This window comes from Asterias rubens, unplaced genomic scaffold, assembly GCF_902459465.1.
Source record: "Asterias rubens unplaced genomic scaffold, eAstRub1.3, whole genome shotgun sequence".
NCBI lineage: Eukaryota > Metazoa > Echinodermata > Asteroidea > Forcipulatida > Asteriidae > Asterias > Asterias rubens.
Window position 1 is genome coordinate 136068 of NW_022985699.1, and position 21789 is coordinate 157856.

At 38.9% G+C, this 21789-nt stretch overlaps 1 protein-coding gene across 2 annotated transcripts; it reads right to left on the bottom strand.

The window, feature by feature from the left end:
* Window positions 1-3454: 3454 nt before the first annotated feature.
* On the bottom strand, window positions 3455-16686 carry LOC117305774 (potassium channel subfamily K member 1-like). 2 transcript variants are annotated; one of them, XM_033790651.1, is made up of 5 exons: window positions 15812-16686; window positions 11742-11900; window positions 11003-11038; window positions 8604-8855; window positions 3455-5171 (listed from the first exon to the last, which is right to left on the bottom strand). In XM_033790651.1, exons 1-5 carry the CDS (start codon window positions 16131-16133, stop codon window positions 4945-4947), a joined length of 996 nt encoding a protein of 331 aa, XP_033646542.1. In that variant the 5' UTR covers window positions 16134-16686; the 3' UTR covers window positions 3455-4944. The 2 variants fall into 2 exon arrangements, with proteins under 2 accessions (XP_033646542.1, XP_033646543.1); XM_033790652.1 differs by lacking the exon at window positions 11003-11038.
* Window positions 16687-21789: the final 5103 nt, after the last annotated feature.

The following is a 21789-nucleotide window of genomic DNA, read 5'->3' on the forward strand; positions in this document are numbered from 1 at the left end:
ACACACACTTGTGCAACAAGGGTGTTTTTTCTTTTCATTATTCTCCTTCAACTTTGATGACAAATTGAGTCCATATTTTCACAGTTCAGTTATTTTATGCATAATGTTTGGATATACAACACCAAATATTGAACTTTGACAATTACCAAAGTTGTCCGGTGCCTTTAAGGGGTTTTAATATAACGATACAGCCAATAAACAAACGCTGATATGCCACAATTTTATAACGACGTGCATGACTGGTTCATGAGGAATTGGGATATATGCGGGTATGGTATATAATTATTCTCACTTTATAATAAATTATATAGGACTTTATAAGATAGATATCTGGAAATGTTACCACCTACCGCTCCAGCAAAAAGTGTAGGCCTTCATTATATTATACAAACAGTATTTTTTTAGTACCCATACACCGATGTGTGTTAGCACTGTATACTCTGTACTTTCCCTAGGCCTGTGAAAAACAATATCACAGGCATATTACTGGGATGGGATTCGAACCCACGACCCTTGCAATTCTAGAGCAAAGAATGTAAATAACTTTGGATTGGTAGGTCAGTGAAGCTCAACATGCATGTATGCTTCGCTTTTGAAAAGGGCAAGAACACTAAAGGCATTCACTCCTTGGTAAAGGGCACCCTAAATTTCTATTGGAACATTTCAAGGGCACCAAGGCAACCAAGGGGTATGGAAGCTATCCCCCCCCCCCGAACTGCCTTATTGAGACCTCTCTTTTTCTTTTTGTCTTTTGATTTATTCTCGGTCTTCGTTAACAAATGTTGAAACATCTGTTTCGCCGTCTGCTTTCAGATCCTTTTAATGGTTTTCGTAATTACCACATTAATAACTCATTTAATTTATATAGCCTATAACTACAGTAAATTAACAGTAAGTGAATAACAATTATAGTCATTGGAAGACTACTGGTTCAAGTGATATGGTATAATATAGTGGTAAATATAACTGGGTCATACTTAAAGAGGTTTTCAGTTTGATTAAAGGGAGTGGACACTATTGGTAATTACTCAAAATAATTATTAGCATAAAACCTTTCTTGGTGACGAGTAATGGGAAGAGGTTGATGGTATAAAACATTGTGAGAAAAGGCTCCCTCTGAAGTGCCATAGTTTTCGAAAAAGAAGTAATTTTCCACGAATTTGATTTCAAGACCTCGGATTTAGAACTTGAGGTCTCAAAATCAACCATCTAAACGCACACAACTTCTTGTGACAAGTGCTTTTTCTTTCATTACTATCTCGCAACTTCGATGACCGATTGAGCTCAAATTTTCACAGGTTCATTATTTTATGCATATGTTGAGATATACGAACTGTGAAGGCTAGTCTTTGACAATTACCGCTAGTGTCCACTGCCTTTAAAGGATATTATAGTCATGGATGGTGAACATTTGTAAGCAATATCTTGCCTTCTGAGATTGGGCCCTGGACCCAATTTCATAGATTGTTGCTGCTTAGCAGAAACAAGTAGGATACCAGTCACGTGTACATGTAACATACAATGTGAGCTGGTAACCAGATTCTGGTAAGCATTTCTATGTTGTGCTTATCTACTTTCTGTGCCTTAGCAGCTCTATTAAATTGGGTCTGGTCCCCTTTTCAGAGAACTGCTTAAGCAGAGTTAATAGCAGGATACCAAAAAAGGTGCATGTGACATGGAAACTTGGTTGGTGACGTGATTCCGGTATAAACACAAGTAAATTTTGCTTAATAGCTACTTTTTTTCCCCTATGTGGAATTGGGGCCGCAGGTGCAATGGGAACTGGGTGCTAAAATGAAGTGAACGCTTGCGTCGTTTTAATGCAACCTCTGAGGCCGAAACCACGGCCACCACACAGGAAAACCCACCTGAGACCGTACATTTCCCTTACATGTTAATTTGATATAACTGGTCTACCAGTTTATGATTTGGTGTCACTTTTGGCGCACAGAATTCAATTATTTCAACAACTCCACCCTACAATGTCAGATCTTATATTATTACGATTATTGCAATTTCTTTGCGAAGCTATGATCTGTTTTGCAGGGAGCACACAGGAAATAGTTCTTCTATGTTTCCCCCGGGCATAGATGGCTATCAGGACATTTAAAACAAAAAACGTTTGATTTAAGATAGCACCTAACCACAGGTATTGACAGAATAGGGAGACGGTCAACATAAGCTATAGAGCTCGTTTGGTAGAGTGCCGGCATTTAGAGTGCCGGCATTTTAAGCCGGAGGTCTTTGGACCAAACTCCGTTCTAGTAAGTTTTTCTTTGTTCAACCCTAACTTGTTGTATGGATATAAAAATGTCTGCCGGTGTCAGATGCAATCGTGTCCGCCATGCAAAACTGTCCGCTCCGGCAATTTTGCATATGCAATCGTGTCCGGGGCTATGCAAAAACCGTCCGGTGGACATGTACAATCCATGACTGTATGTGTGCGCGTAAGCGAGCGTGCATGCGCTGAACCTACGTATTTTATGCAACATGGGTATTCACGTATTTTATGATCAGCAAATACCCAACTGCAGAACATTTCCCATGTCATCCATGACATGCACTTATATGTAAAAAATGGCGAACGTGTTCCGTCGACCAAGAGCGTTTTGTTTACTGCAAGGCGGTTTTGCACGGGGCGGACACAACTGCATATGCAAATGTGTCCGGACGGACATATTATTGCATTATGCAGCAGCGTCCGGGCGGACACGATTGCATATGCAAAACCGTCCGGCGGACAATATTGCATATGCAATAATGTCCTCCGGATAGTATTGCATAGAGGACATAATTGCATGCGGCACCGGTAGACAAATACTTTGTGCAAAAGTTTGTAATGTTCAAGAAGATTTGATGTCCCTTGGAAATCTTGACACCGGATATTAAGTCCCTCATTGGGAAATAAACATGGACTTAAGGAGAATGACTCAAAAAGGGCGCTATCAGTAGAATTTTGTACACAGGGTGCGTTCGATAAGTTTCCCTGGGTCGACCCCGCGGTTCTCACTCGGGTGATCCCCTGACAAGAGCTCAATCGAATGATCACACTCGCCCTCTCATGGTGACGTCATGCACATCGGGTCACCCTCAAGTGACCCACTCCACAAGCAGGGCACTGGGGGCTGACCCGGTTGAGCCCATGGAATGACGTCAAAGCTATTCGAACGCACCGGGGCCAGACCGGGGTCGATCCAACGAAGGTAATCGAACGCACCCACAGTGTGTCACAGTTAGTTCGCCTTAGTGGGGAGGGGGCACACAGAGTCTCATGCCACTTCTATTTTTAAAAATGATATTTGGAGGCCTACTGGTTTCTCCTTATTTGGTGGGTTGAACCCCCCAACTGCATGCGTCTGTCCTTTTCATCTGGCACCCATCACCACTCTGCCGTCACACCTTTTAAAATAAGACAGGAACCCGGCTATATAATCGAATCGTGAAACATTTGATGCTATGGTTAGGTAGGACTACTTTATTTGCTCAAGATCGCTTTCAACCAACAAAGCGGGAGAAAGACAAAACAATTAAGTGTACAAAATGTTTCTTAATGGTATGATCAAAAAGATTGTGAAAATAATGTTTAACATGGCCAAAATCTTGATCATTCTGAGATAAGTGTATATTTTTACTCTGAAATATTGTAAAATGGCATACATGGTATACTATTTAAAGTTCCTCATAACACATAAACATTAATTTAATATTTTACATGGGTTGATTATTTAATAATCCTTTATACAGCTGCAAGAAGCAACGTAATCCACACTTATCGCAAAAATGGAAGATTGGCTTTTTTGGAAGTACTAGGGCTTACACATTAAACTAACAAATAATCATGAGTTGCTGACTATTGTTCATTATTTTAACAACATCAAATATGACATTTTTTGATTCATTAACTTTTACTCCGGAGCAGACGCTACCCCAAGAGGGTAACGGCAATTGTTTATTGGATTTGAGGCATTGCATGGTGAGGTATCAATATATACTTGGTTTGCGGTAACACCATGTGTGTATCTACTTGCTTGCTTTATTCTACTGCCGCGGAGTAGCTAATCGGAGGTTCAGGAGACTTCTCAGTTTCCGACAATTGGCGTAAGCTGCACCTAGTTAGTCAATGAATTGATATTAGTCAACTGACACGAATGAGTCAATGAATTAAAAACATTCAATAAATTTTAGTGATGACAACTATATATTCCGACACCCCCATGTTCCAAAAACCCATTTCCCGGTGATTTACACACTGTTATTGGTTGGGGGGTAATTAGAGCAAGGGTTAGACAATACAGAGTGTAGGAAGAGGGGTGTCAAAGCATACAGCCGGCCTAAGGTCGACCTATACGGATTTCTTGCGCCCGCAACAAACCGTCGGCAACGCGCAGTCAAAATATGCCCAGGTCAGAACAGCTGAGCAATACGGTGCGCCTGCGATTGGTTCCCGACCGTCAAGATCACGTCGTACAAGTTGAAACTGTTCTACTCTTGCGACTGTTAATTTTTTTCAAGTGGCGATTGTTTCCGATTGTCTTGAAATCATTGCAATTACGCTCAGGTCGTAAATAATCGCCGACTAAAAAGTTCCCGAGGGTCTTAGCTTAGTCGCAGCGTGATCCTGACTGGGTTTTTTTTTTACCTGAGGCCGGCTTTAGTGTAATCAACTAAACCGTTACAGCCAATGGACTAAAACAAGCCTATGGATTAAAATTAGTGAATATATTAAAATGTTTCAAACACATCAAACTGGATGACTCTTATGATTTCAGAAGCGCTTTATTAAACTTGAGTTTATTCACATTATCATTATATTGCAGCAAGTATTGGCAATAAATTGTTTTGAGGTGATGGTGGAGGTACATAATTATTTATTTTAGGCAGTGAAAGTTATTTTAAAAGATACTTAGGGTATAAAATAAATAACGATGAGTAGATGATCGAATATTATTGTGGAGGTTGGTCTGAGTTGATACTATTGTACGTGGAGAAGGGGATGCTTGTAATGTCAGTTTTCTCGGACCCTGTGTCGTCGTCGTCGTCGTCGTCGTCGCCTGCTGTTGACGAGTCAGTCATGGGGACCATACTGGCGAAGATGCCGCCCATGATCTGTGGGATCTTGACCACCGTCTCGCAGAGAAGGAGAAGTGAACCGACGCCTATTAGTAGATAAGCTGGAGAGAAGACACAACAAATATATCATTTTTTTTTTTTAAACTATCCTAAAATTTAACAGCATTCTATAATAAGGGAATCAATGTGTGATGAAGAACGCTTTTTACTGGTGTTATATCACCCGTTCAAACACCCCCACGTGATGCCCTCTCGACCAATCAGAATGGATAAACTGTCTTCGGTATTTATGAATGAAAACATCACACCAACTTGTAGTAGAGAGGACGGTGAAGAAATTCAAATTTTAGGCGTGGGCGGGAAAATCCTATAGGGGAAACCCAAACAGTCATAAGTGTTTTATTTAGTAATTTCGGCTTGTATTTTCCCCGCTTTTTCTGGATACCGTCCCTTAATCCTTTGCTCCTCTTTTTGCTATTAAAGTGGATAAGTTTTTATTTGTGTCTGTGCCTCTGAAAAAGGTCTGGTTTGGATCGAAAGATAAGGTCAACTACCCTACTTATTATATTATGGATTATATAATGTATTGATTGTTTTATTGATTATGAAACTTTGGAGGGGTGTGTCCAACTTGTGGTGTGAATGTCCTTGAGCAGGACTGGTGGTTGAGCTAAGGTTGTGAGCAAACACTTTCAATTGATTTTGAGAGGTTGAGATTTATGAGGGCATTGGTTGACATAGGGACCTGTTTACTTGGTATTGTACACATAAGACTGTCTTTCCATTTCAAACTGTACTGCAAAAACTGAGGTGTCGAAATTGACACCATTAGTTTTGTTACATTATGCCCACAATAATCGAATTAAGCACCGTATGGTGTTAAAAAAAATGTAATTGTGTCGGCAGATAAAAGTGTTAATTTAACACCCTGTGTTGTATAAAATGTTGATTTACTTCAGGTGTCTACATGTGACAACACCCATGGTGTCAATTTTTAAAACGCAGTGTTTGCAGTGTGGCCCTCTATTGTTCCAAATTGGTACAGTTGCCCAAACAGAATGTCGATTTTAACCACACTGACACTACCCCTTTAACGTCCCATGTATATAGTTTCAGTTTATAGTTGTTAAACATGTTTGTGCTTCGCATGCAGTGCATGAGGCGTTTGTTGCCAGCTGCGGTTTATTGAAGCTGTATTGTCTTAGATCTAATTAATACATATACTGCTCGTTTGCTGGCCCACGCAGATGTTTTTGTTATCATCGAATCGTGGCCTTAAATTAGGATGCATGAATGGGTTGATAATATTATGAATATGGTTTTATGGTTTTACAATATACAGCTTGTCGTCCTGGGGAATAGTAATCTGTTAAGTTTGAACCATTTGTTTTGGAATGAAGATGACATGTGTTGTATATAGGCTCGATTGATACAGACAAATAATGTGAGCGAATAATTGCGACAAATTGGACGTCGCTCATTTAGTCATTTATGTTTATTATCAGGATGTTAACTTCAATCTAATAAATGTGAATGATCCGATTTTATGTCACCTTTTTGAGGTAGCAGTAAAATTTATTTCATTCATTAATTTTATTTTATTACCTTCATTGACAAATACATAAAAAAAGACATCGGTGCAAAAGGGAAACAGCCACACCCAAAATTAGTGACGAACCTTATCAAAATAAGACATGACTTTGGAAATAACAATTAAATACGTCCCGCTTTTTCTGGTTCCCAAATGTCTTTGCTCCTCTTTTTGGTATACTTTAAATATATATTTTGTGTGTGTGCTTGTCTTATACTTCTTGCGTAAGCCCGTTCCCATACATGTTTTACAACAACAAAAACATTTAAAAAGTTAAAACAATAGTATGTATAAATTAACTTGCAATTGTTTATTTCCGAAGGAGGGGATAATTGAAGCAAACATACTGACACTAATAATATACTTTATAAGAGATGTTTTTAAAAATTTGCATCGGGGATAAAGAATATTAGTTCTTGAACTGCTCTAGAATTGCAAGGGTCGTGGGTTCGAATCCCACTCGAGTAAACATGCCTGTGATATTTGTTTTCTTCACAGGACTCCGGGAAGTACTGAGTGTACAGACGTGCTAACACGCATTTGTGTATATAAGGGTAAAAACTAATAACAATATACTTGTAAATGTGTGTTGTTGTCAAACGTGCCAGCTCGCAACATTTGGACCACAGTAGATGGATCGATAATGACGTCATTAACCGCCATCTTTGATGACAAATAATACACGCTGCACATGACTCTTAGCCAATGGTAGCCTGCCAAGTGTGCACGTGCATGTTTCGTTAATGAAACATCATTACACCCGCCCATTTTCATTCTTAAAAAAAAAAACATTAAAACCACATCGTCTGCTCGGGACTCTAGCTCATTAAATGCAATTTGTATGGATTTCATCAAATTGCTTTTACACTTTTTGGTGCTCGTGGTAAATCTCGTTTATTTGGATTTGGATGCATATTCTCAACGCACTTATTAGTAACGAGCATTGGAGAGCAAAACGAGAAGGGAGAAGACAATAAAAATCAGTTTTGGACCAAGAGTGTATTTCAAACCATTTTTGGGCAAAACGAAACATTCCTTTTCTAAGTAGAACATTTCTTTGTTGACTTTGATTATTTTTTTTTTTTTTTTTTTTTTTTTTTTTTTTTTTTTATACGAAGTTTTCATTTAATAACCTTTTGATTATTATGAGTATGAAATTGCACTTTAAGGCAGTGGACACCATAGACATGTTTTCTCACTTAGTGTATCCCGACATTAGGAATATAATAATAACAAATCTGTGAAAATTTGAGCTCGACCGGTCATCGAACGTTGCAAGAGAATAATGAAAGAAAAAACACCCTTTTTGCACAATGTGTGTACTTTCAGTTGCCTTAGTAATAAAATACTTCGGGCCCTTTGATTTCTGAAGCCTTTTAATATTTGAGTGAGAAATGACTTCTTTCTCAAAAAAAACTGCGTTACTCCAGAGGAAACCGTTTCTCACAATGTTTATACTATAAACAGCTCTCCATTCCTCGTTACCAAGTGAGTTTTTATGCTAACAGTTATTTGAGTAATTACCAATGGTGTCCACTGCCTTTAAAGCTACTGGACACTGTTGGGAATTACTCAAAATACTTGTACGCATAAATAACTAGGCCTACTTGGTGACAAGAAATGGAGAGTTGCTGATAGTATAAAGCATTATAAAAACAGCTCGAGACAGAAGTAATTTTCCACTAAAATAATTATTTGATTTTGATTTCGAGACCTCAAAATAAGATTTTGAGGTAATGAAATCAAAAATCTGATGAAAACACACAACTTTGGGTGTTTTTCTTCCATTATTATCTCGCAACTTCGACGACCAATTGAGTTCCAATTCACAGGTTTGTTATTTTGTGAGAATGTTGAGATACACCAAGTGAGAAGACAAGTCTTTGACAATATACAAAGGTGTCTAGTGCTTTTAAAGCACTGGGCTGTTTTTAGCACCAACCTGTACAACACAAGTAGTATAGACTCCTGTAGTCTGCATACGGGCTGTCATAGGGTTCGTTCCCAGGCACGTAGTCTCCTAAACCAATCGTCGAAATAGAGATAAACACGAAATAAAGACTCTCAAGAAAGTTCCACGTGTTTTCCAACTTGTCAAAGATGGCGGCCGGGATGACGAAGAACAACGTGAAGACGATGAGTGCGATGATGATCAAGTGAACAATGTGGATCCCAAGATTGTTGAACTTGTCCTCTGTAATTGGGTAAACGAACAAGCAAAGGGTGAAGAGTTTATCTTGGAACTATTAACTACCGGGAAGAAACTATATGAGTAGACTGCCGGGACGCCAAACTCATCATAACTTAGGATTTATCCTGACACATTGAACCCGTCCTAACTCGAGATAGGATTAATCCTAGCGTTTCGTGAAATCGGCTGCTGGTCCCCTAAGACGGGTGTTGGCTTTCTCTGTAAACTCATGTACGTCAGATTTGACTGCGAATCTCCATGACCATGAGGGACATGTAAATGAATGGGAGGTCAAATGTGATTATGGTCGTGGGCTCAAGGTAGATCTTTGGCGTAAGTCAAGAGCCTCCAAGTGTGACGTAAGATGTTCAGGCAAGTTTATAGTGAACAACTCGTGAGATTGTTTATTAAGTACCATGTCCGTGTAAGACCCAATGGCTATTTTAGAAACAATTATTTATTTTTTTATTTGTTTTTCTCCAGAAGACGATCAGAGCATACTGATCGAAACGTCGAGTTGAAACCAACTGTTTTTCAGAACCACCCCAACTCATTAGAGATAGTCATTACATGGTGTTACCGCAAACCTTTCTATATAATTATAAACATCTCTGAAAAATGAATTGACAATTAAAATAATTATAGTTTCAATACATCAGGGAGTCCTTGTTAAGTAAAACAGAACCATAACCAGAGACAAGTCCGTCCCACCACAAATACCACCGGTTGAACAAAACAGAACGAACCATAAAATGACTTTGGGCAAACATTGCTTGAACAAACCTCATGTTGCTGAGTTACCAGTGGCTGGACAAGTTATAGTGCAAGATTAGGAGATAAAAGCCAAACATAGGGGGTACCGAAACAATATAACAGAGACATTAACTAACCTAAGAGTAACAACTACAAGCTTATTTTGTGTATGAGTAATGGAGTTTTGTGTAGAAAACTTTGGATATTATTACATGAGTGTACCAGACGGGTGGGGATGCATTGTCTTTCGTTTCATATGAAGGCAAAAGAAGATTTAAATAAATTTATTTTTTACGACGTTTTTAGGTATTTTTTTGTCAAAATGGTAAACTACTCGCTGTGAAGAGACTTTAAAAACAAGTTGTCGGTATTTTGAACCGTATCCTGTGAGGGATTCTGAACCAGTGAAGGTCAGCAATAGACCTTTATCCAGTGCTGCCTCCATCTTGGTCATGTCCCTCATATCGAAAAACAATAACGAATGCTAATAATCATTGTGAAAATAGGAACCAGACTATTTTGTTCTTCCAGCCTCGGTTTGGTATCATGATATCAATGGGAGAAATTCAAGATGGCTGCACCATGATAAAGGTCCATAGGGGAGAAGTTGGTGTAGTGTGTGCTAGGTCATGTGGAGCACTCTTGAAGGACTTATTTTGAAGGGATTGTAAACGATCAAGGATCTTCTTTGTGATGCCATTGTAGTTCAGGCGAGATGCTACCAAGGCCTTTGTTATCCGTTGTTTGTACAGCCTTGGGTAAAACTTGCATAGCTGTTTAGATCCAATGTGTTCATTTTGAGAGATTTTTAAACTGTTTTGATCTAGATTCATGCTATAAAATGTTCTATGGATATTAGTGTTATGAATGATTTACTCATGCTGGTGTGAGAATTACTGTGTGAGTTGGTTTGGCATGATTATAAATAACAAGTGTTGGTGTATGGTCAAATGTGCTCTATTAAAGGCATTGTACGCGTTTGGTAATCGATCCTTGTTTGTATGGTATACAATACTGTGTGAATACCACTGCGTGCATGCGCTGTTGGAGAATACAATCGCGACCTTTGCCCTTCAAATCTGCATGACTGACTATGTTTCATATGTATTAATTGTGTGCCATTAATTGGATGATTGAAATCGATTCATGTTCAGGGGATCATTTTATATCTTAGAGATCATCGTATGGATTTTGCTGCACTTGTTGTTCTGTTTTTCAATTGACTGTATACAAATAACCTTCCATCGCCATCTTCAACGAAACCAAAAGACAACGGGATATCAGAAATAGTTGGTTATTATAAAGAGTAAAACGGCAAACGCCCTAACTCTAAACAAATAAAGGAATCTGAAACTTCCCCCTTGCCATCCTAGAAAAAAAAAGGCGGGGCGACTTACCTTGGGCAGAGGGACTGCGTTTGTTTTCTTTCTTTCCTGGTCCGATTGCGGAACAAAAATATGGCAAATATTTATAAAGACCTATTTGAACCCCTTTCATTTCCTCGCATGTCATTTTATTGAGTGGCTATATTGTGCAAGAGCGGGTTATTAATGCACAGACAATAGTTTTACTGGTAGGCTACTATATATAACGCAGTTACGAAAAGACACCCATACCGTTGTGTATTTTAAAAGCACTGTTTACTCGTTACTTTTCTTGCGGGGGGTGTCTAATAAAATGACCGTTACATTTAATGGGTTTAGAAGTTAGCATTAACATATATGGCTACGAACAAACACTTTGGAACCAATACGTTTTTGCACCCACCCCAAGAATAAGATGTGAGGGAAAGTGAATCAAGTCATCAACATGCCACTATGAAATTCCGTTTTTAGTTGAGTAACAAATCAAATGTGACAGTTAGAATACGTGCCCTTTCCTATGCGAGCGCACTTTGTTAGGGGCTTCAAATGTACCAGGTTCCCAGCCGAAGCCCGAGCCCAAGACAAATGGTTTCGAAAACGCCCAAGTCACTGGGTTAGGGCAAACAAGAGGTTTGCATAGTCTGTTCAATCGGGGGAAACAGACAGGTTTAAAAAGTGTTTGATTTCTTTATATGGTATAAATGAGTTTACTCAAAAAGGCAAATGTTACCAGAATGCTGCTTAAAACAATCGAGAGAAACATTGCACTTACGTAGTTTTTTAATGAGCCAATCGAGAAGACGCTGTGATGGTCGGTTGCATAGCGATACCATCATGCCAAGGAATAAAAAGGTAAAAGGGATTCCGATCAAGGCGTAGAATAAAGTAAAGTACTTTGCTCCTTCGGACAGGGGAGTCATGTGCCCGTAGCCTGTGAGAGAAAAATAAAATAGAAACTTTAATATTACTGTTGGTGCATCGAGAACCATTCCGATCAAGGCATTGAAATGCACTGGACACCTTTGGTAATATCGTCAAAGACCAGCATTCTCACTTGTATTGGTCTATCCTAACATAGGCCTATGCATTAAATAACAAATCTGTATAAAAATGTACTCAATTGGTTATCGAAGTTGCAAGAGAATAATAAAAGAAAGAAAAACCCTTGTTGCAAATTGCGTGTGCCTCAAATGCCGAAAAATGGCTTAAGGCCCAATAAGGTCTCACACTGTTACTGTTATCACCTCTCCTTTGCTCGTGACCAAGTAAGTTTTTAGCTAACAGAAGTAATGCTTTAATTAATGCCCAATAGTGTCCAGTGTCTTGAAAGTCAAATTATTATACACTATAGTATCCCGAGTATCACATCGTCTGGCAATACAGCGTCAAAACCAAGCGTAAACAAATGTTTGGTGGTCGGTGGTAGGTGAGCACAAATCGCTCCATTTGTTTTCCACACAAACAAAACAATTGATTGGAACCCCCCCCCCCCCTCACCCACCAGTCAAATCTACATTACAGACCCTTGCACGAGTACCATGATAGTTTAGCCCCCTCCCCCCTCCCCCTTCCATGGCGATCAGGTTGATGCAGTGTCGTCTTGCTTTGCCTGCCACCTCTAGGACCCCAGTTTAAATCCCATCGGGGGCACTATATGTAGATTGGGTTTTCAGTCCCTACTTGACTGCGCGGGTTATCAATGGAATAATTCTCCGGGGGTCTCCTCTCACATCTGAAACTGGGTCTCCTCTTCTACTCTGGCTTATAAGAGTGAGAATATCACAGTCCAAAAATGCACACACAACATTGAATAAATAATCCTTTACTTATCAGTCCCTATTGACATAAACTGATTTCCGATTTATTTGCTTATGGTCGATAGCACAAGAATGAAGATCAACGGAGAAACAACACTCCCCATCCGCGCCCTTCTTCTCTGCCGTGTATCGGTCGAAAAACCGCCGCATCTTATCTCCCACGCACGCTCCCTTTACCCAGCCCACGGCTTGACTCTACCAGCTGTGCCGTGGATGGCCTTGATGTTTCGCAACATCAATAATTCATATCATGTCAATAAACGAATACTTGTACAGGAAACATGATGAGAAGGACCCAGATAAAGTTAGATATCAGGCTGAGTTTATTTGTTGTGGTGTGCTTGGTTGATTTAAACTTTGTATATTATTATCTCCCTTCTCTAGGAAATGGTTCAGACAGAAAATATATATAAGTTTGGACACCTTTGGTAATAATTGTCAAAGATAAGTATTTCCTTTTTTTTTATATAGAAGAAAAAATATAGAAGGAACAAACCTAGTTGTTAGATATTTTCCATCTCAAATTATTTTAAATGGAGTAAACATGGCGACTATACATAGCATCATTGTTAATCCAACGGGTGGGTCTATCACACAAACTTAATGGTATGTTGCCAACAGTGTTATCTTACAACTGCATGACTTGGTTTCTGTGTTGTAATACGTTACTCTTCACTGTAACTGGGCAACATAATAAACCTATGGTATGGACTTAAGATTCGGTAGGTTAGATAAACACCAAATCCTTTACAAGGTTGGTTCATGGTTCAACTACTCACCAAAGTATTGGTATAAAAAAACCACACTTAAAGGGCAATAGGGTGTTGTCACCACACTGCGCTGACACGTCTCAGGTTCGTCATATTTCTGTAATTATGTCTCAAATTAATTCTTGCTATGCAAAAAAATGCTGTCTAGCCGAAATAATTCCCTACATATTGGACCTTCTTTCAGGATTATTATTGTCTGTTTTGGGTTGGGCTAAGCTATCTTTCCATACAGAGGTTAATTACCTTCTAATCTCTCAAACCTTCGTACAGCGTATAGCCTTTTTGAGATATGGTGGCCACTATAGGAGTGCACTGTTTGGTTTGGGTGTATACAGACAATTTACCGAAGCCTAAGTGTCATAAGTCGTGTGTCTGCCATACAAAATTTCTTATAAAAACTATTTTGGGAGAAGTGTTGCAGATTTTGAGGGAAGAACCGGTGTGGTCCCGATGTTTCAAACAGTTCACTCTGCTTGTCTTTATGTGAATTCTACTGTTTAGAAAACAATAGACCCGTTTAATTATGATGTTCTTTCTTTTATCATTCTCTTGCAACTGCGATGATCAATTGTGTCGAAATGTTCACCGATTTGTTATTGTTGGGATACACCAAGTGAGAATATTGGTCTTTGACAATTACCAAACATGTCCAGTGCCTTCAAAGGGTTTTGATACCTTGTGTAGGTCAAGTTTTTTGGCCATGACATGAATCGCTACTTACTGTGAGCATGTAAAAGTTTCAGCTTCATATGTCTTCATGTTTTATAGGGAAAAAAAGGTGAAAATCACAGAGTGATGTTTTCAGGAGAGTCGCGTAAAACTACGTTCTAAATGCTAACATAATTTTCGTGACATTGTTTTACTCATTTCTCAAAGCACCCGAGCAAGTAATATTTTAAGGGCTGCAGCTTCTACCAGCATTCTTTTCAGGCGAAATTGAATGAGCTGGGTATTAAAATGAAGTGAATTTTGTTGAAATTGGCCATGAAAACCTATAGTAGGCCTATGGGGGTTTTATCAATACATTGTCTCGTCCTCTAGGCTGCACCAGCTGTTGGCGCGAAACACTCAACACTCTCATTGATATCGATCTACAGTTTTATCATAACACAATATTTCGAAGAGTGGTGATTTGGGATCATCTGCTATAGTGTGTTTCGGACCTCATTTGCATATGACGTGGCTTAATTTAACGCTGATTTTGGATCTTTTGCTTGTGTGTTTTGGACCTCATTTGCATATAAGACATGGCTTAATTTACATACTGCACACATTAAGACAACGTTGATTTGGGATCACCAGCTAGTGTGTTTCGGACCTCATTTGCATATGACGTGACTTAATTTGCATACATTAAGACTACGCCATGTACATGTCTGGTCGGGGTGACTGAAAATCACAGCCAATAAATGTTGACAGTTCAGGGCCAAACTTCATAGAGCTGCATAAAGCACAAAAATGAGCTTAAAGCAAAACAAAATGATGCTAACCAGAATTAGGTTACCAGCCAAAATACAATGTCACATGAACAATTTGTGACTGGTGTCCCGCTCATTATCGCTAAGCAGTTTTTTGTGCTTAAGCTGGCACTTGATACTTTTGGTAATTTGTCAAAGATGAGCCATTTCTCACAATGTTTTAGTATCAACAGCTCAGACTCCATTGCTCGTTACCAAGTAAGTTTTTGTGCTAACAGTTATTTTGAGTAATTACCAGTAGTGTCCAGTGCCTTTAAAACAGTTTGGACGCAAATGTCTCGTCCGTACCTATCTAGCAACACTTAGGCCTACCAGTGCTTGCAACTCCTAGAAATGAATCCCTTTTGATTATTCAAATAGTCTTGACTATCTACATAATTGTTTGCAAACAAACAAAAACTAACCGACGGTTGTCCCAGCATGATACTAACAGTCATACCTTGTAAATTGTGTCCACTAAAACAATTTGGACGCATACTATAGGTCTCAATGCCTTTTTGAAACACAGTGCTTGCAACCCCAAAAGTGATATCCTTTTATGAAATATTCTTGACTATCTAAATAATTATTTGTCAAACCAAAAACTAACCGACGGTTGTCCCAGCATGATACTAACAGTCATACCTTGTAATTGTGTTCACTAAAAACAATTTGGACGCATCCCAGGTTTCGTGCCCTTTTGATCAGTGCTTGCAACCTAAAAAGGTGTTTCCCTTTATAATTTATTCAAAATATTCTTGACTATCTAAATAACTATTTGTCAAACCAAAAACTAACCGACGGTTGTAACAAGCGTGACACTGTAGAAGACAGCCGAGGCAAAGTTCCAGACCGTAAAGGACGAGCCATCAGGTTCCAGCTTGATCCCTTTGCTCCCCGCCGTCATAACCTCCTCAACGAACCCCTGAAGTTTCACCGGGTCCACGCAAGGGTTCTCGTGAAGGAATGTGCCCGTATCATCCTGTAGCTTTCGTTTGTATTCGCTCTCCACTGGCTGTTCGAAGGCGACAAAAACTCCGGCACCGACACACAAGTAGGCAACATAGCCTAAAGTCAGCACCATAAATCGAAAATAACTGTTTTCCGTAAGCGCAGACATTGTCTTCTCTTGGTGTTTATAAATCCAGCATGAACTTAAACAAGCTTCAAATAATTAGTTTCACGTTAAGTAGGATTTGAAACTTTGCATAGTGGAAAACCGATAATAGTGAAGGCTTGCGATAACACAATGTGATGACAATACCTAAAATGAGTTGAGGTGGTTCTAAAAAAGAACCGTTGGTTTCAACTTGACGTTTCGATCAGTATGCTCTGATCGTCTTCGGGAGAAAGCTGATTTCACGTTGTAAAGTTGATAGCAATTACCACCGCGACCTCACTCCCGTTGAATTCGAGTTCTCCAACCGCTTCCACATCATGCTAACTCCGGCGACCGACCGAACTTTGTAGCATCACAATAGAGATTATCAGTCGCTCCTAAATCAGACTTTTCTTCAAATATAAAAAAGACCATGGAGGAATAACAAGAATACGTTTTGGCATTCACAAAGAACACAGCTAGCCGACCCGTATAGTGTGTGTATGGGCTGGTGAACAAAAACCTAACACACCTTCAGTTTTGTATGCAATAGTGGCTGGTCTCACACTCTGGACTTAGCACAACCTTGGTTGAGGGATGTACACACAGGTCGGACACATACATGCTGGTTTATTATTCCAGTGTGTGTAGGCCTAAATTTTTACCAATGGCAAACAGATGGTACCAAACTATAATACGGCTGTAGATGATTTGAGGATTATTATGATAATGATGTAGCAGGATACTTCTGATGGTTGGTCGCACAGCCGGAACGAGGGCACGCCCCCCCCCCCCACATTATCTGAGTTTTCCCATCACCTCTTATGTGTCTCAGTCTCACTGCCAACTGTACCATAACAAGTTATTTTTATAAGTCTTAGTTCTTTCAGATCGTCATTAATGAATGGTCTACAATTCCTCTATAAAACTAGACATTAGGTGTTTGTGAACAAACACAAAGCTGTTCCGTGTTCTTTTGCTTTGATTATGTGTTAACATTACCAAGGAGTCTATAACTGACAAAAAGTGTGAACTTGGAGGAACGGGATGCTATCCTACTCGGGGATTTTAACACCAACATGGCTACAGATCAATCAAACAATAGACTTGTTAGGCTTCTGAACAATTTTTGCTTTGTGTTCAATCTTACTCAATTAATCCATGATTATACCAGAGTTACAATGGAACATAGGTCGATTATTGATCTAATCCTTGTGTCAGATGAGTCTAAAATTTCTCAACACGGGGTTTTAAATTCTAGTATTAGTGACCACAACCTGATTTTTTGTACTAGGAAAGTAATTCGTGCCCCAGTTAACAAACATAACACGTTAAAAATTCGGTCTATGAAGAATTATTCTAAGCAAGACTTTCTTGTCCGACTTAATCGTATTAACTGGTTCTCTGTCCTTCAGTCTGATGATATCGAATTTGCCTGGAGTGAATTTAAAACTAATTTTTTGAACACACTTAACTCCATAGCTCCATTTAAGGAAACTAGGTTGAAACAAAGAACGGAACCTTGGATTGACGATGAGATACTGGTCAGTATTCGAAAGAGAAACAAGTTGTTTTCAGAATTCAAAAAAACTCGAGATGCTGCCAAATTTTCTGAGTTCAAAAAGGCAAGGGCTCTTACTCGTAGGCTTTTAGAAAATGCAAAAGCTTCCTTTGTTACGAATAAACTTGAAGAAGAAAAATCAAATCCAAAAAAGCTTTGGCAGACACTTAAAAGTCTTGGGTCTTCTAGTAAACCCAAATCTTCCTCTGGTAATCTATGTTTAAATGTTGATGGTTCGCCCGTTTTCGATAAGCTTAAAGTTGCTGAAGTTTTTAACAACTTTTTTACGACTATGGCATCGACAGTTGTCTCCAAAATTCAAGCGGGAAGTGGTTATTTTAGCATTCCTTTTGTTACTCAGTTTTATGCCAACAAGGGTGTAGCTCCTGACTCATTCAGTTTGACTCCAGTCAGTGAGGACTACATACTTAAATTATTGTACTGCATAAACTGTTCCAAATCTACAGGTTTAGACCACATTCCTGCTAAGTTTTTGCGAGATTCTGCTGATGCCATTGTCTCTCCATTGACACACATTATCAATTTATCCTTGCATCTAGGTAAATTCCCAAATGACCTGAAGCATGCCAGGGTGGTTCCTATTCATAAAAAGAACAATACAGGTGACCCGGGAAATTATCGGCCGATTTCAATACTCAGCGTTGTGTCTAAGGTATTGGAAAAGGTAGTGCACAATCAGTTATACCCATACCTTCATGACAATCGATTGTTATTCCAGTATCAGTCGGGTTTTCGAAAATCTTTTTCGACTGAATCGTGCCTGGCTTTCCTTAGTGACCATGTAAGAACCGAGTTGGACAAAGGTAACTACTCTGGCATGCTTCTTCTTGACTTGGAAAAAGCATTCGATACAGTTAATCACAATATCTTAGTGGGTAAACTTAAAGCAGTTGGATTAAACAGCTCTGTTGTTTCATGGTTTTCATCATACCTGTCTGAAAGAAAGCAGCTGGTTTCTATCTCTGGTACTGAATCTAGTTTACAAACTATTACATGTGGTGTCCCACAGGGGTCTGTCCTCGGACCCCTATTGTTTCTAATTTATATTAATGATTTGGAGACGGCTGTAAATTGTAGATTATTAATGTATGCTGATGACGCTGCTCTTATTGTTTCTGGAAACAACACAGGTATTATTGGAAAAATGTTGACAACGGAATTGAAATCTGTCTGTGATTGGATGGCTGACAACAAATTATCCTTGAATCTCGGAAAATGTGAAAGTATTCTTTTTGGTCAAAAACGTCGATTAAAAACATGTTGTGATTTGAATATTCTCTGTAATGATAGTACTAAGATTAAATCTAAGTCTACAGTTAAGTACCTTGGTGCTGAACTTGATCAGGCACTTAGTGGCGAAATGATGGCTGCCAAGGTAATAAGCAGGGCTAACGGCAGACTGAAATTTCTGTACCGTAAGGCCAAATTTTTTGATAGCTCGATCAGAAAACTGTTGGCATCGGCTCTGGTTCTGTGTCACTATGATTACTGTTCTTCATTTTGGTATGATAGCTTAACTAAACACACTAAAACCAAATTACAGACTTCCCAAAACAAGTTGACTAGATTTGTTCTTAATCTGAAGCCAAGGACTCACTTAACGGTAGATCATTTCAAACAAGTTGGTTGGCTCCCAGTCCAGAACCGGATTGATCAATTGAAACTATGTAGTATATTTCGTATCTTGACTTCCTTGGCTCCGGATTATTTTAAAGATTTTTTTCAACTGACAAGTAGTACTCGCTTCTATAACACCCGATCAAATCACTTTTCTTTTGATATTCCCCATCATCACAGTTATGGTCAACACTCCTTCCGAGTTTCTGGGGCAAAGTTATGGAATAAACTTCCCATCATGCTCCGGAACACAAATTCATCCCTAGCCAAATTTAAAAAAACTCTCAAACTGCATTACTTTGATAAGTTGCAGCTCCAGGAGGATGCATTGTTTGTAGTCGGTTAATTTATTCTTTTTTTCATTAGAACAGTACTCGTGGTGACACAGTGGCCGGGCCAGGTGACACGAATCAATTTGTTTGTTGTTGGGTGTCTTGGTCGCCTATTCCATTTGTTTTATTTCATGTGCAATTTTCTAGTCATAGTTTTATACTTGTATTTTAATGTGTCTTCAGTGTTTCTTCATTTTTATTTTGTATAGAGGACCACAATGGAAATAAGCTTATTTTAGCTTTTTTGTGTTATCCTCGACAATTCCTCAGATTCAAATGTCTTTTCCCTTGTATTTTTTATCTGTTTTTGTCCAATTGTTGTATTTTATAGAATTCTGTGGAGATTGTCTAATAAACAAACAAACAAATACTGTACAGTGTCTTGAGTTACGGTGCCACTTCATGGGGTCACGGTAAACAAGGCTAATCTCTAACGCCCAAGGAGGCTGTAACTGAAAAAAGTTAGAAAATCGGTTGTGTAGTTCTTGAGATATGGTGCCACTTCTGGTTGACCCGGAAGTAGAGGTCAACTTGGGGTCATGGATTTTCAAAGTTTATTTTTAATACCTTAGGAGGATAAAACTGAACAAACAGGATTGAAAATCGGTTGTATAGTACTTGGCGTATGGTCCCACTTCCGGTTCACCCGGACGTAGAGGCCAACATGGGGTCACGAGTTTTCACAGTCAATATTAATGTCAAGGAGTCTGTAAGTGAAAACAAATTGAAAATCGGTTGAGTAGTTCTTGAGATATGGTCCCACTTCCGGTTGACCCGGAAGTAGAGGTCAAATTGAGGTCACGGTTTTTCCAAATTTTTCTCCTATACCCAAGGAGTCTTATAACTACAAACAGTCGACATTCTTAAAGAAGAATGTCGTCTTCCTGTGATAATTTATCTCGGAATGTCGACATCCTAAAAGTAGGATGTCGTCTTCCTGTGATAATTTATCTCGGGATGTCGACATCCTAAAAGTAGGATGTCGTCTTGCTGTGATAATTTATCTCGGTATGTCGACATCCTAAACGTCAGTTGTCATCTTCCTGTGATAATTTATCTCGGGAAGTCGACATTCTAAAAGAAGAGGGTCGTCTTCCTGTGATAATTAACAATATTTATAATATTCATGGTCATAAACTACGTGAAACTAAAATAATGGACGAAACAAATTGTCCCACGTAAAACTCCATAAGGTTTGGAACATAATGGTCCCGCAAGTTCAAATACACGCGAGACTTGCTTAGTCTACACAGAAGGTAATAAATAATTTATTACAAGCAAATGCAATCGTACAATAATAGAAAACAAAAACTAAAAATCAATGCAAAACACATGTAGGGGATGGAGGGGCCCATAAAAAGCAAACCTTAACGAGTACGGACCCCCCCCCCCTTTTTTCTAACGAAGAAAGCAATGTAAGCAATTCTATTTAGTGGGTGTAATCTTATGTAGCGGCAAAACAATTCAAAATTACAGGAAGAACAAACACAAAAACAGTTAGCGTAAAATAAAACTTAACCATATATTTAAATGAAACAGATAAACAAAATACCCAAAATAAATACTAGATAAATTGGGCCCCACAACTCTTGCTGGGAAAAAACCATGTCGAAATATACCCGTGTTATCCATTAGAGACGTTTTGTAGTCACCTTGGTTGGGGAGCGAGGACGATTGCACTTTTGGTATTGTCATGTTAAACTCCGGTTCCATTTTGTGCTGTCTGTTACCCTCAACGCATAGATTTTCTTGTGAATAGTAGCTGTGTATGATTCATGGTTCGCTGAATAATATTTGGCGATTAACAAACTTTTATCCTTTTGATCACCATCAGCCCCATGTATAATAAACCTTGAACGGCTGACGATTGCACTTTTGGTATTGTCATTGTTAAACTCCGGTTCAGTATAAGTGAAAGCAAATACTCCATTTACCATTGGTATTGTTCAAGAGTTCCTTGTATAAAAAAAATACCCAGTTTTATTGTTCACTATAGGCCTATACACCTCCCCATGGAGGATGAAATCCTAAACTCCAGAGTCACAGTAGGCTAGTTTGTATGTTTTTGTGAGGGGGGGGGTCCATCTTGTTTGTCCGTCCAAATGAAATTCCCAACAATGGCATTAATTATACAAGTGCACAGCAC